Genomic DNA, 14,273 nt, shown 5'->3' with positions numbered 1-14,273 from the left:
TGATAGACAGATACACGTGACAATAAAGTGACGTGCACAATAGTTTCTCAGTTACTCATCAGTATTCTTCCATCCATGTAATCTAATTCAGAGGACACAAATTGAACTTTAGTCAAAATCAGTCCCACTGGATTTCAGTAAACACAACCCAACTGGTGCTGCCTTTTTTGGGCAGAAAAAAGGGAGGGAGATTTTTTTCTCGATCACCATCTTACTATAAAAGCATGTGCACAGGTGACGCCCATCCCCATTGGCCCTGCACAAGAAAGGACAGACAAGGATAGAGGTAAGACGGAGAGCTGCTATACTTGTATTTCTGCTTTATTTAACTGCAGAATTCAATTTCTTAAAATTGTTGTGGTTGAGTAAGTTGTTAATATGTTAGTGAGATGTTTTCTGTTACCCATTCATGTGCAAATGATTAAACTGCAACGTGACTGTGAATCGAACAAAAAAGGTTTGTGCAGAATAGGTTTTTTTTGCACATTTCGCAGTGATAAAATCACAACACTGAATCTTTGCACATATGTAGTGTAATAAGTGTACGATCTGCTCTTAATTCTACCTCTTGTAACGGAGAAAGCTACACGGCAGAACCTGTATTTAGTGCAAAAGAGTTCAGTTTTACTGCTCTATGCTGCAGGCAATGCAACCAGACATATTGTCAAAGTCATTTTATAATTCAGTGCAGTTTCAACAACAAAAAAATCATGAAATCATGGGACAGAATGAAATACAGATGAGAAACCCTGGCTCATCAGGGTTGCTCATCTGCATTTCATTCTGTGAAGCTTGATAAAAGGGATTCGGAGCTGTTGCCTACATTTAACAAAAACAATGTGCATGCAGCATGCATGTAGTACACAGTAACATTTACAACCTACAGACCCTCTAAGACTAACCAAGACTAAGTCTAACCCTAACTATTACATGGTCCCAAGACATTTATCCATCACTGCAAACATTGATGAAGGATGTAATTTAATGTAACTTGGAGTGAAAGCTCAGTTCAGTTCTTCGGTTCTTCAAGTTTTTTTTTTTAAACTAAGTTTTTATTTCAATTCCAGCAACTTATGCATTCATTTTCAGAATTTACATTCTTTTTTCTGGTTCTACAGCTTTGCCTATGTGGCTTACAGGCAACAACAAGAAATTAAAATAAACCAAGCACATCCCAGCTTAAAGTATTAATTTCTAAATAAAACAAAAGGTATAAATTAGGGAAAAGGAATGTTTGACAAAAAAGACTAAATAAAAAAAAGGTAACAGTAAAGGTTAGGTTCCATCTTGTAAATTTCCCATACCTTCTCAGTATGCCGGGGGGGGGGGGGGGGGGGGGGGGGGGGGGGGGGGGCCTCCAAATTGGCACAGGTTTTAATGTGATTCCAGCACATGTGCCTTCAGTTAGACTGCTGGCAAAGCAAGACCATACATGCACTAAATACTGCTCTAATGCACAGTGGCATTCACCGAACTGTCTCACAGATTACAGTGGGCTGGAATGACTTCACACATTTGGCGTGATGTACTTGGGAATGATGCACTTATATGTGATGACAGCCATGAGTTTAAAAAATATATTTTTCTCTTTCCGTCCCGCAGCTCCACCATGGTGCACAAAGTAGCAGTGATCGGGGCGGGCCCCTCTGGTCTGACCAGCATTAAGGCTTGTCTGGATGAGGGCATGGTGCCAATCTGTTTCGAAAGCAGCGATGATATGGGCGGACTATGGAAGTTCAAGGCAGGTCACCACTCCAGAAATAAAAAACAGCCTTTTTGTGTTTATGCTTTAAGCTATCCAAGTTGAGAGCTGAGCGATCACGTTGCTGCCAGATCTCACTGTTTCCTTTTTCCCACATTTCCTGTCATTTAAAACCTCTTATCTGCAGGAGGTTTCAGAGCCAAACAGGGCTAGCATCTACCGCTCCCTTACCATCAACATTTCCAAGGAGATGATGTGCTACAGTGACTTCCCCATCCCTGCTGATTACCCCAACTACATGCACCACTCTAAAATCCTGAAATACTTCAGGATGTATGCAGAACACTTTAAACTGCTGCAACACATTCGCTTTCAGGTAACAAGATACAGTAACAGTGAAAGGAGTGTGTGGCTCAGGAAATGTTTTCACTGCAGTTCCAAACAATCCACAAACTAATCTACTGCGTGTGTTTGTTTATATTTAGACATCAGTCAAGAGTGTTAAACAGAGATCAGACTTTTCCCGCACTGGTCAGTGGGAAGTGGTGACAGAGAACAGAGATGGACAGGAGGAGAGGCATGTCTTTGATGCCGTCATCTGCTGCTCTGGTCACTACACCTACCCTAACCTGCCGCTCAAAGACTTCCCAGGTAAAAACATATAGCTTGCACATCTCTTGCCCAGGCAAGACATCTTGTTCTGACATCTATTTAAAATGAGGCCATAACAAGCACCATTTCAGGATCCTGTTGTTTTTCACTTCTTGCTGTTGGAACAGGATTCCAGTATTTCTTGTAACACACAACAAAAAGGAGTAACAAAACATATAAAGACAACGTTCTGCTGTGTTTCAGGAATTGAGACGTTTGAAGGCAAATACTTCCACAGCTGGGACTACAAGGGGCCTGAACACATGATCGGGAAGAGAGTGGTGGTCATCGGCATTGGTAACTCAGGAGGTGACATCGCTGTGGAGAGCAGCAGAGTGGCAGAGCAGGTTGGTGGAGTCTTTTCTGATTGCTCTTGTCTTCCTTCTTTTTAGTTAATTCATGCGTGTTTGTGTCTGACTATTGCTCTTGTCGTAGGTGTATATGAGCACTCGTCGTGGCGCCTGGGTCATCCGTCAGGTTTCCGACAACGGCCTGCCAGTGGACATGAAGTACAACACGCGCTTTGTCCACATCCTCTTCCAGCTGTTGCCCATCAACGTGCTTAACTGGATTGGCGAGAACAAACTCAACGCCATGTATGACCACACCATGTATGCCCTCAAACCCAAACACAGGTAGGTGCTGTCAGGACTGCACAAACTATGACTCTGCATAAAGTCTGACTTCCTCACATTGTTGCAGATGCTGAAGCACATTCAAGCACTGAATCTGTGTCCAGTATTGATTTTACAGTATCTTGCTTCTTCTGCTGCCTCCTCAGACTCTTCAGTCAGATCCCAGTGATCAACGATGACCTGCCGCTGAAGATTCTGTCTGGGTCGGTCATTATCAAACCAAACGTGAAGGAGATCCGTGGCTCCACCGTGGTGTTTGAGGATGGCAGCACTGTGGAAAACGTTAGAGAACTTTGTATCCAAGGATACTTTCATTATTTCGAGCATGATTAAATCTTATCTCTAACTAATACCATCCTTGTTACAGGTGGATGTAATCGTGTTCGCCACAGGCTACAGCTATGATTTCCCTTTCCTGCCGAGCAATGCTATGTACAAGTCCGGGCACCGTATGGGTCTGTACAAGCACGTCTTCCCTCCCAACCTGGAGCACCCCACTCTGGCTATTGTGGGCTTCATCCATGCTCTTGGAGCCATCATGCCCCAGGCTGAGATGCAAGCCCGCTGGGTCGCACGTGTCTTCAAAGGTGAGGCTTCGTGTTCATTCTATCATCTGCCACTAGTCAGATTCCAAGCAGCCTATTTACCCATGTCTGTCTTCTGTCTTTTGCACTTCAGGGAAGAAAAAGCTGCCCTCAAACCAGGCCATGATAAAGGCTGTGGAGCAGGACACCAAGGACATTTCCAAAAAGTAAATCTCCCAATATTCTTTTGCCTGATTATTTGTTGCAACTAACATTGTCCCAAATTCTGTTATGTCCCTCTGGAGTGAACAGATGAGAGCACTTGCGTTTTTAGAGCTGCATTCTTTTTTCCTTTTGGCCACTTACAAAAAAATTGGCAGCAACACAATTCTTAAAATTAAATTAATTTATACATGTGGAAACACCCCAGTCTGAGTGCACACAAAGAATGCTATGTTTTATATAGATGACTGCAGGGATGATGTTTTTTGGTAGGCCGACGCAGGAGTTAGCATCGTCCTGCGATGATTGGATTTTGGATTATTGCCTAAACTAAACTCTGTGGCAAACAAACGTTTATGTTATTTACATGTTTTGTTCAGCAAATTAATCTTCTGAGGTGTAAATGCAATCGCCGTAAGTAAAAAGCTAATGCCACACGACAGTCGCATGAGTTAACATCATCACCACAACGAAACTGATGATGTTCTGTAGTCTTATGTAGCCACTTGTTAGCACTTTTTAAAGACACCTTAAAGCTTCAAAATTCAAGAGTGGGGTATTTACTGATTTGGAGTTCCTACGTTTATTTGTGATGTTTCCTCTCCACAGCTACATTGTGTCAAAGCTGACACCCCTGCAGGTGGACTTTGTTTCCTACATGGATGACTTAGCCGGGGAAGTTGGGGTGCGGCCCAGTCTCCTCTGGCTCTTCTTCACAGACTACACAATGTTTAAGAAGGTTTTGTGGGGACCCGTCACTGCCTACCAGTACCGCTTGATGGGACCAGGGAAATGGGAGGGAGCCCGCAAAGCAATCCTTACCCAGTTTGACCGCATGTACCAGCCACTAAAAACCAGACAGGTCTGAGTCCCTACTTATCTGAACATCAAGTATAAATTACGACTGACTGTCTGACCATTTGGCTATAACCTTCTACCTTCCATCTCTTGCAGCTGGAGGCACAAGAGACCTCCATCGCTGGCCGCCTGTTTAAGCTGAGCCTGACTGCCATCGCTGGAGGAGCTGCTGTCTACTACGTCCATGTGCGCAGCCCAGACACCATCCCTACCCTGCTGTCCAAAATCCGCCCACAAGCAGTCTAAACATGCTGCATCAATCAAGCAATTCGAAACATGCTAACCAAACACTATATCTTAATCTAGTTCAGTTCACTCCTGATAAGCTGGTGATTATGGCAATGATTAGAGGGGTCGCTGTCTGAGCTGTTGATTAATGCTCCAGGTATTCCATTCATTAGTCCATCTATTGCATCTATACATTTAGTTTATCTTAATGCCTAAACTTTTTCCTAAAAAGAAAAGTGATGCTGACATGCAGCTATTTACATTAAATAAAAAATGTACAGGAGATGTCACAAATCCTGGTTTACATTGTGTATCTACACAAAGGATCCAAACTAGGCTGTGCGTTCCAATCCCCACAGTACCATACTATAGAGTATACCAGAGAAAGATTTACATGTCCCAATACATGTAGGTGAGTGCAGTATGCCAAAAATACCAGGATGTTCTACTACATCTGGTCCGATTTTGCAGTTTGCAAGCCAGCATGCTTTTCTGGCTGTTCTGACCCACAATCCTCTGCACAGCAGACGATACATCACATCAACTGAGCTGCAAACAGATGACAGCTTGACTGCTGATCGACAGCTGTCAGAAGTCGCAATAAAGGATGACAGTGGATTCAAGTAACTGATGACGAGAAGAAGAGTAATGATAGGAATATTGATTGTCTAAGTTAACAAAATAATCGTAAATATTACAAACAACAACAGGACATACCTATAAAAATAACCAGAGATGGGACCAAGTCACACATGTGCAAGTCTCAAGTAAGTCTCAAGTCTTAACCTTCAAGTCTCAAGTAAGTCCCAAGTCATTTTTTCTTGGGCAAGTCAAGTCAAGTCAAGTCAAGTCAAGTCACGTCACAGGTTATGTCAAGTCAAGTCAAGTCCTGTAATAGGTCAAGTCCAAGTCAAGTCACCTTATTATTGTAATTTTACCTGCAGAATCTGATCTTAATAAAGTGAAAAGACAAGATATAAGTAACTGTCAGTAAACATCATTGGCCAATGTGTCCAACCTGTTTAAAAAATATGACAATAATTTGGATTTGCATTGTAATTACTGATATTTAGTAAAATACATCATGGAATCAAACAAAACAGAAATAACTTCATAAAATTATTTATTGATGGCTTTCAGTCCAAACAAGATCACTTCTGCCAGCAGTGTTTGAAATATTTTAGTTGGCAAGAAAAAAAAGGCAAACATAAAAACCTGAAAGATTAAACCTGTTATAGAGCATCAGAAACATCTGTATGTGTTTCAGACTTCATCGCTGCAATGTTTACTTTGCAGGGACGACCCCCATGCGCGCGCGCACACACACACACACACACACACACACACACACACTAACCAAGGCAGCGGCCAAAATCACCCATTTAGCTCATTTAACCCTGTGTTGCTCGTTCATAAAACGTACAGCCGGTCTTGTGATGAACCGGTCGGAATGTTCGCTCACGTTTTCTGGGCTTAATGTTAGTAAATAAATTAAAAAACAAGCCTCAGCCTGCGCTCCTACCGGGTAATCAACATTCATTCATTCATTCATCTTCTAACCGCTTCATCCTCTTGAGGGTCGCGGGGGGGCTGGAGCCTATCCCAGCTGACATCGGGCGAGAGGCAGGGTACACCCTGGACAGGTCGCCAGACTATCGCAGGGCTGACACATAGAGACAAACAACCATTCACGCTCACATTCACACCTACGGACAATTTAGAGTTATCAATTAACCTAGTCCCCAATCTGCATGTCTTTGGACTGTGGGAGGAAGCCGGAGTGCCCGGAGAGAACCCACGCTGACACGGGGAGAACATGCAAACTCCGCACAGAAGGGCTCCCACACCCGGGATCGAACCGGCAACCCTCTTGCTGTGAGGCGACAGTGCTAACCACCACACCACCGTGCCGCCCGTAATCAACATTATTTTTTTAAATTAATTTATTAATTTTATATTCAAACTGAAAACATGATCTGAATAACACTCAAGTCATTCAAGTCATCGTGTCTCAAGTCAAGTCAAGTCCCGAGTCTTTAACTTCCAAGTCCGAGTCAAGTCTCAAGTCTTTTATTTTTGGTCAAGTCAAGTCACAAGTCATCAAAACAGCGACTCGAGTCAACTCGAGTCCAAGTCACAGTGACTCGAGTCCCCATCTCTGAAAATAACAATGATAGAAATGCAGATGTAATTTCACTGTTGCAGATATCATATGTTAGAATCTACAATCTGTGCAGTTATAACTTTAAAGTTAAACTACATACTTTGCAAAGTATCAACAGCAGAGCTCTCCAGTTTAAACTGCCTCTCTGGTGAACTCGATAAGTGGCGTTTGTTTATCTCCAAGGTAACGGATATAAAAGCAAGTTCAGGGCGTAATGTTATGAGACACTATACATCCCAATGTTGTGCATACTGCATGCAACACTACATACTTTTTAAGGGCAGCTGCAGTGCATACTACAAGTAAAAAGGAAAAGTATGTGATTCAGAATACACCGTGAGTCTCCAGTGTCAGTCACACACTGTGCATCCATTAATCCATCTGACCGACTGCACTTCCTACACTGAAACACAAAACTGGAAGTAAATGTAAACAGATTTTACAAATGTGGAGTGGCAGAAGATAGATAAGCTAAACCTGTTTTTTTATTCCTTTGTAATTTCTTTACTGTCTGTTGGAATTTGCTGAGCTAACCAGGCGTGTTTACGTCATACTTAACTTGAAGTCACCATGAATGTGAAAGAGTGTTTTTTCTGTGTGAATAAAGCAATATGTTATACATCTCAGGTGACTTTCATCTTTTGTCCTGCCCTATTGAAATATAATTATATAATGGTAAGCATACATGAAGTGAAAAAAATATGAAAGAAATAAGATGAAGCGTTCTGAAATACTTTACCTGCAAAGCAAGGTTTAAAGCCCTGAACACAGACGGTCCACCTACACTGGTATCTTCACTTATTTTGGCTGGTTAGATATGTCTAATAGGATATATATTAAACATATATATTATTATATATTTTGTTTATTTAAATGCCTAAACTTCTGTGTGGAGTTTGCATGTTCTCCCTGTGTCAGCGTGGGTTTCCTCCAGGTGCTCCAGCTTCCTCCCACAGTCCAAAGACATGCAGGTTAATTGGTGACTCTAAATTGTCCGTAGGTGTGAATGTGAGTGTGAATGGTTGTCTGTCTCTCTGTGTCAGCCCTGTGATAATAGGAAGGGACAGAAACTTGTAGCTTAATGAGGAGGTGTGGTTGACCCTGTAGCTAGGTGTGATGCTTAACAGATGTGATTGGTTGTCACAGACACACCCCTTTGTGAGCCTGCAAGGTGAGGACACCCAGTGGAAATGAAATGAACTGCTGACTGTGAAAGTGTTGTCCAGGGTCGTGTGATCACTGAGGGTTGAGACAGACACAAGTCATCACTGCTGCACTGTTTCCAGTTTTCCAAATATCACTTTATTTCTGGTGTTATAGCATTAGGTGGGAAATGTGTGTGTATATCCCAAATGAGATCCGCCACATATTGTCCCTGCACGATCTAATCTGTAGCATTTTATTTTCTCTGCAAAATGCAACAGATTTTTCTCCTGCCTCTTTGTGTTTCCATTTTCTCCTCTCCCTAAGAAACTCTTAAAGGGATAGTGCACCCAAAAATGAAAATTCAGCCATTATCTACTCACCCATATGCCGATGGAGGCTCAGGTCAAGTTTTAGAGTCCTCACATCCCTTGCAGAGATCCAAGGGGAGAGGAGGTAGCAACACAACTCCACCTAATGGAGGCTGACGGCGCCCCAGATTCAAACGTCCAAAAACACATAATTGAAACCACAAAATATCTCCATACTGCTCGTCCGTAGTGATCCAAGTGCTTGCGTGCGAGACCAGTGAAAGCACGTGAACACACATGAACGCGGTGCCCATGTCTCACGGTCTCGCGCAAGCACGCACACGTGAGCGCGGTGCACAGAGAGGCAGTCAGAGCTACAGGCTACAATGAGGCTAGAAACAGAGTTCAAACAACGTTTTTCCAAACATCTTTTTATGTCGGGGCTTCAGGACACTTGGATCACTATGGACGAGCAGTATGGAGATATTTTGTGGTTTCAATTATGTGTTTTTGGACGTTTGAATCTGGGGCGCCGTCAGCCTCCATTAGGTGGAGTTGTGTTGCTACCTCCTCTCCCCTTGGATCTCCGCAAGTGATGTGAGGACTCTAAAACTGAACCTGAGCCTCCCTCGGCATATGGGTGAGTAGATAATGGCTGAATTTTCATTTTTGGGTGCACTATCCCTTTAAGCCTCTTAAAAGTCCTCCACCCAGTCTTAACTTTAAGGGGAAATTCAAAAGAAAATGTCATGACTTTGTGAATATGGCCCCTCAGTGACTCTTAACAAGACAAGCTGTTACAGACGATGAATACATGAAATGAATGATGTGTCTAATGTCTGTATCAACTTGGTGCAGTGTAAATAGTGTCAGTTTCCTTTGCCAATGATGACAATGACCACATTTGTTGCTGCTTTCTACTAAGTGGAACAAGCTAAACATGTCACCTGATGGGTTTTTTTATATTTCAGAAAATGTAGTGTGGTAGAAAAATAATTTAATAGTATGGTTTAATAATAAATGTAGTAATGCATTAACATCTAAAATGGTAACTATTGATATGAATAAAAATATGACTTGGTCAGCTGTGGAGATGTGTCATGATTTGAGTCCTCTGGCCACTGGATGCCTGTTTTACCCAGCATCCATCATTTACCTGCTGGCTGAGATTTTGCGGAAGTGTTTTATTAGTGCGGTTTCGGCGTAATGCATGTGTTTGGGGAGCAGGGTGAAGCACGACAGGATAGATCAGACTTGGGTTGTGTTGTATGAGCTGTGTGAGAGTTTGTGAACACATGTTTTGATAGTTTGCTGCCGTTAAACTCCGCCACGTTTAGTTCATCAGGAATGTTTGTTGCTTTAGACTCTCTGTTCAGCATGGAGGCCTGCAGGGAAAACAAAATGTTCCTCACAAACTCAAGATAACATCGTGTGAGTGTACAAGTGACTCTGTGGGTGAAGTACTCATTTACATGCAGAAGCATTTAGATAAGCAGGTTAATGTATTACACTATCCTAAGCTTTTTATTCTTCAGTGTGGTTTGATGTCAAAGGTTAGCTTTCCCTGTATTTATCTTCCCTTCTGAGTCACCATTTCCTCTCCAGCTGACAGGGTTAAAGTCCCTCCCCTGCAGCACTGTGTTCCTGACTGGTTGATCAGCAACAGCTCAATTCGTTACAGGGTGTACTGCATTTGACCACAGCTGTCCAGGAGTTGAAATCAGCCTGCAGGAGAAGGTGAGAGCACCTAACATGTGCCACTGCCTACAATGACTCTGTTGACATGCTCAGACACATTTTCTACCTTTTAAATCTAATCTGCTTCACTTACTTTAACTTTATACAATATTCCTACAAGTTTTAAACCACTGAAGGATGTGAGCTACTTGGCATTGCTGTTCTTAAATCCTTAAAATCTAGATTTGCTGAAAGCAACCCTGTTTGACTGTGCCAGAGTGTAGAAGTATAGATATGGATCACGTCTAATCTGTTAAAGGAGTCTAATGCTTGGATGCTGCTGCATGCTGTTTGTGCATGTTTTCTCAACATATATTAAAGTCCGATCAAAAAGCTGTGATTCATGAAGAGGGGTGGATTCTTGTGACTCTTGAGAATCTCCTTTTGCAAGCTTATGAAATTGGCACATGCAGCTCTTTCATGTGGGTTGATAAGAAATGCCACTTGACTGCATGAATATCTCTTGATTTGAAGTGAAAAACAGATTGCTGTGCTCACTGATGGTTTTCATTAGGAATCTTATAACAACAAAACCTGTCCTTCAGTACAGATGTAACAGGGTCAGTTATACAGCAGTAACGTGTAACAAAATCAAATGTACATTTATAATATTAAGTGTTGTTGCTCTTGTTATTGCCTGACACGCTCAGGCCTCCGTGGTCAGTATGTGGAATGTTTGATACCCAGTTTCTGTACCCCTGCGTTCACCTTTGGGGGTACCCCACCGATAAAGGAGTGTCTCCCATCTTGCCTCTCCCGTTTCACTGTTGTGCTCCATGAGAGAGGGGCTCAAGTTTATGTGGTCGTAATTGATGGAGGATTTTGTTTTTACCTCCTGCTGTCAGAGTTGTCAGGAAGATGTCTACAGCCTGAGCCTCTTTATATCAGCACAACGCAGACAACGCTAGAGTGCAGTTATTTAAAAGGCATGCTGTTAAAGGTGGTTTTCACTTTACCAAAATCCAAACCCACATCAGTCCAACGTACAGTAATATACCAAGCAATGCAAGAATGGAATTCACTTCCAAATCATATTATACAACAAAATAATATGTGGCTTAAAAAACTGCCAAACTTTACTAATTAATGAGTATTCTTTGGTGTGCAAATGTGTCATGGGCATTCCATTCTATTGTATGTTTATTTATCTGTTCGGATTCAGTCAGAGCTGGTTTATTTACCTTGTGTTATGTAAACTATGTCAACTGTTTCAGCAATGGTTCGACGTGTGGCAGTGGTTGGAGCCGGCACTTCTGGTCTGGTCTGTATCAAGACCTGTGTCGATGAGGGCCTGGAGCCTGTCTGCTTTGAAAGCAGTGATGACATTGGCGGCCTGTGGAATTATAAGGTGAGTGGGGGCACCATTTATTTATTCATCTTGTCACCAGTTCAGGATTTACCTCCAGATACTGTATAGCTATTGAGTTTTCCACCTCATCGAAAGCAAGTCGCACATTTATGACGTATGACAGAGTTTAGCTTGTGCATAACAATGATTATCAGCACTACTGGAACAGTAAAATGTCCGTATCAGCTCTACAATATGTCTTGTTTCCCTCTGTGTCCACAGGAGGCACTTGAGCCAGAGCGAGCCAGCATCTATCGCTCCTTGGTGGTCAACACCTCCAAAGAGATGATGTGTTTCAGTGATTTCCCCATGCCTGCAGACTACCCAAACTACATGCACAACTCGCAGCTGCTGCGGTACTTCAGGCTCTATGCTGACCACTTTGACCTGCTCAGACATATTCATTTCCAGGTGATTCCTATTTCATCATGCCTAGAGCATCACTGTCTTTATAAAAGTTTCTACAACAAAGTCAAAGTAATTAATGCATGTGTGTATGTGTGTGTGTGGATGTGCATGTCTTAGACAAAGGTAAAGAGTGTCACACAAAGGCCGGATTTCTCTCAGTCCGGTCAGTGGGACATAGTGACCATTAACAGAGATGGAGAGGAGGAGAGACACGTCTTTGATGCAGTTCTGGTGTGTGCAGGCCACTACACCCATCCAGACCTACCCCTGTCAGAATTTACAGGTTGGTAAACAAATAGAAAACACTTTTAAACATTTCACTCCTCCGTCAAACTGAAATGTTTTGAATTTGACAGAGGACTAAAGTGAGTTGATTTTCCACATATCTGCACATTCTTGCAAGAAATATATTTAATACTTTCCTTTGATCTGTGCACCATCTGTATCTCCAGGACATGAGACGTTTTCTGGCAGGTGTTTTCACAGCTGGGAATATAAAGATGCAGATGCCTGCAGAGGAAAGAGGGTGGTAGTGGTTGGCATTGGCAATTCTGGAGGAGATATTGCAGTGGAGATCAGCAGATCTGCAGAGAAGGTGAGACAGAGGAGATTAGAAAAGCCTCGTCATTGTTTGGTAGAGAAGCAGCAATATGTTCTGTCCTGCTCTTGCATTGCACCGCACATTGTTCCACCAAAAGAATAAATGTATTCACAACCAGGCCTTTTACTCTCTTTGGCAGACATTCCTCAGCACACGTCAGGGGGCCTGGGTGATCGGCAGAATGTCCAATAATGGTCTTCCCCTAGACATGATACATATCACCAGGCTCAACAACCTCTTCACATGGCTTCTTCCCAAGTCTCTGCTCAGCTGGTCAACAGAGAGAGAACTGAACTACAGATATGACCATAAACTGTACGGCCTGAAGCCGAGATACAGGTGACACATTTTGACCTAGATGGCATCCATTCCTCTCTGCCTCGTCATCCCAGTGTGAGCATGGTGGTGTAATGTGACATACTGTTCGTAGCATGATATGTTTGCTTGACTCCCAACATTTCCTCTCTTTCTCAGAGTTTTGGAGAAAAAGATTTTGATCAATGATGACCTTCCTGGTCGAATCCTTCAGGGGGCGCTAATAATGAAACCCAATCTGAAAGGATTCAAGAGCTCTGGAGTTGTATTTGAAGATGGCACCGTGGAGGAGAACATTGACGCTGTGGTCTTCTGTACAGGTTATAATGGAAGCTTCCCATTCCTGCCAGCCGCTTTAATTAAGGGGCCTCAGGGAGAGTTCAGATTGTACAAGTAGGTATATGGTGGATGGCGCAAAAGTGTGAATGTACTTATTTAATTATATTCCATTTCGTCCTAAAAATATCGCCCTAAATCCTACACACTGGACCTTCAACTCATGAGTCAGATATGGAGATAGAGTAGACATAGTCGAGCATATAACTCAGGTTTAGAGGTGCTGGTAGGATGAGAACCAGGATAGGTGTTTCCTGATTCCAAACTTTATGGTAAGCTAAGATAACTGGCTGCTGGCTCCAGCTTCCTATCATCCCATCTAACTCTTGTCAGAAAAGTAAACTGGCGTATTTCCCCACATGTCAAGCTGTTCCTTTAAAGGTCCAGTGTGTAGGATTTAGTGGCAAATATTACTGAGGTAGCAGATTGCATGTACGAGAACTATGCTGGACGACATGAAGGTGTGAGTGGCCATAGCTTGAGCCAGTGTTTGGTTTGTTCTTTCTGTGCTACTGTGGATCAACATGGCGGACTCTGTGGAAGAGGACCTGCTTTGTATGTAGATATAAACAGCTGATTATAAGGTAATGAAAAACAATTGTTGTTATTTTTAGGTGTTTATAAACTAATGAAAACATAGAAATTAATATTATATACCATTTCTGACAATAGAAACCTCTAAATCCTACACACCAGACCTTTTAATGCTTTTGTTAGTATGCATGTTTAAAAATACTTTTACAAATATATGTATTTACTCAGTGTTTGACATTTACTTGTATGATAACCAATAAGAATTACGTATTGAACAAGCATATAGTGATAAGTCTTACACAAAAAGTCTGGTTCTCCAGAAGGCAACAGGCAACCTATAGGAAAAATAAATCGAGCTTGTATGCATTTTGCTTTGTCACCTTCTACCTATGCCAATCCTCAATGCCTATGTGCAGTTTCACATAGATTGACCACGTCAGTGAGTAGAAAAACGTGGGACAGACAGAATGACTGACTGACAGAATGACACACTGACAGTTTCCGTGATTATGTACAGCATACCATACCATGACTTAGTCATACCAAACATTAGAAA

General features: G+C 42.3%; 2 protein-coding genes across 2 annotated transcripts in view; both read left to right on the top strand.

The window, feature by feature from the left end:
• Positions 1 to 152: 152 nt before the first annotated feature.
• Positions 153 to 7,610, top strand: LOC126396327 (flavin-containing monooxygenase 5-like). Its single transcript, XM_050054304.1, has 11 exons — positions 153 to 286; positions 1,603 to 1,741; positions 1,890 to 2,078; positions 2,188 to 2,353; positions 2,558 to 2,700; positions 2,789 to 2,988; positions 3,135 to 3,270; positions 3,356 to 3,575; positions 3,667 to 3,739; positions 4,344 to 4,596; positions 4,689 to 7,610. The coding sequence occupies exons 2-11, from the start codon at positions 1,610 to 1,612 to the stop codon at positions 4,836 to 4,838; spliced, it is 1,662 nt and encodes a 553-aa protein (XP_049910261.1). The 5' UTR covers positions 153 to 286; positions 1,603 to 1,609; the 3' UTR covers positions 4,839 to 7,610.
• A 2,424-nt stretch (positions 7,611 to 10,034) lies between these two features.
• Positions 10,035 to 14,273, top strand: part of LOC126396987 (dimethylaniline monooxygenase [N-oxide-forming] 2-like) — a 6,281-nt gene continuing 2,042 nt past the window's right edge. Inside the window, exons 1-7 of the mRNA XM_050055403.1 lie at positions 10,035 to 10,175; positions 11,390 to 11,523; positions 11,746 to 11,934; positions 12,049 to 12,214; positions 12,384 to 12,526; positions 12,672 to 12,871; positions 13,007 to 13,240. Coding sequence (XP_049911360.1) covers positions 11,392 to 11,523; positions 11,746 to 11,934; positions 12,049 to 12,214; positions 12,384 to 12,526; positions 12,672 to 12,871; positions 13,007 to 13,240 — 1,064 coding nt within the window. The 5' untranslated portion in view covers positions 10,035 to 10,175; positions 11,390 to 11,391. The remainder of the gene's footprint in view (positions 10,176 to 11,389; positions 11,524 to 11,745; positions 11,935 to 12,048; positions 12,215 to 12,383; positions 12,527 to 12,671; positions 12,872 to 13,006; positions 13,241 to 14,273) is intronic.

Source organism: Epinephelus moara, chromosome 10, assembly GCF_006386435.1.
Source record: "Epinephelus moara isolate mb chromosome 10, YSFRI_EMoa_1.0, whole genome shotgun sequence".
Classification (NCBI taxonomy): Eukaryota; Metazoa; Chordata; class Actinopteri; order Perciformes; family Serranidae; genus Epinephelus; species Epinephelus moara.
The sequence above is the reverse complement of the archived record's forward strand: the minus strand, read 5'-3'. Positions and strand labels throughout refer to the sequence as shown.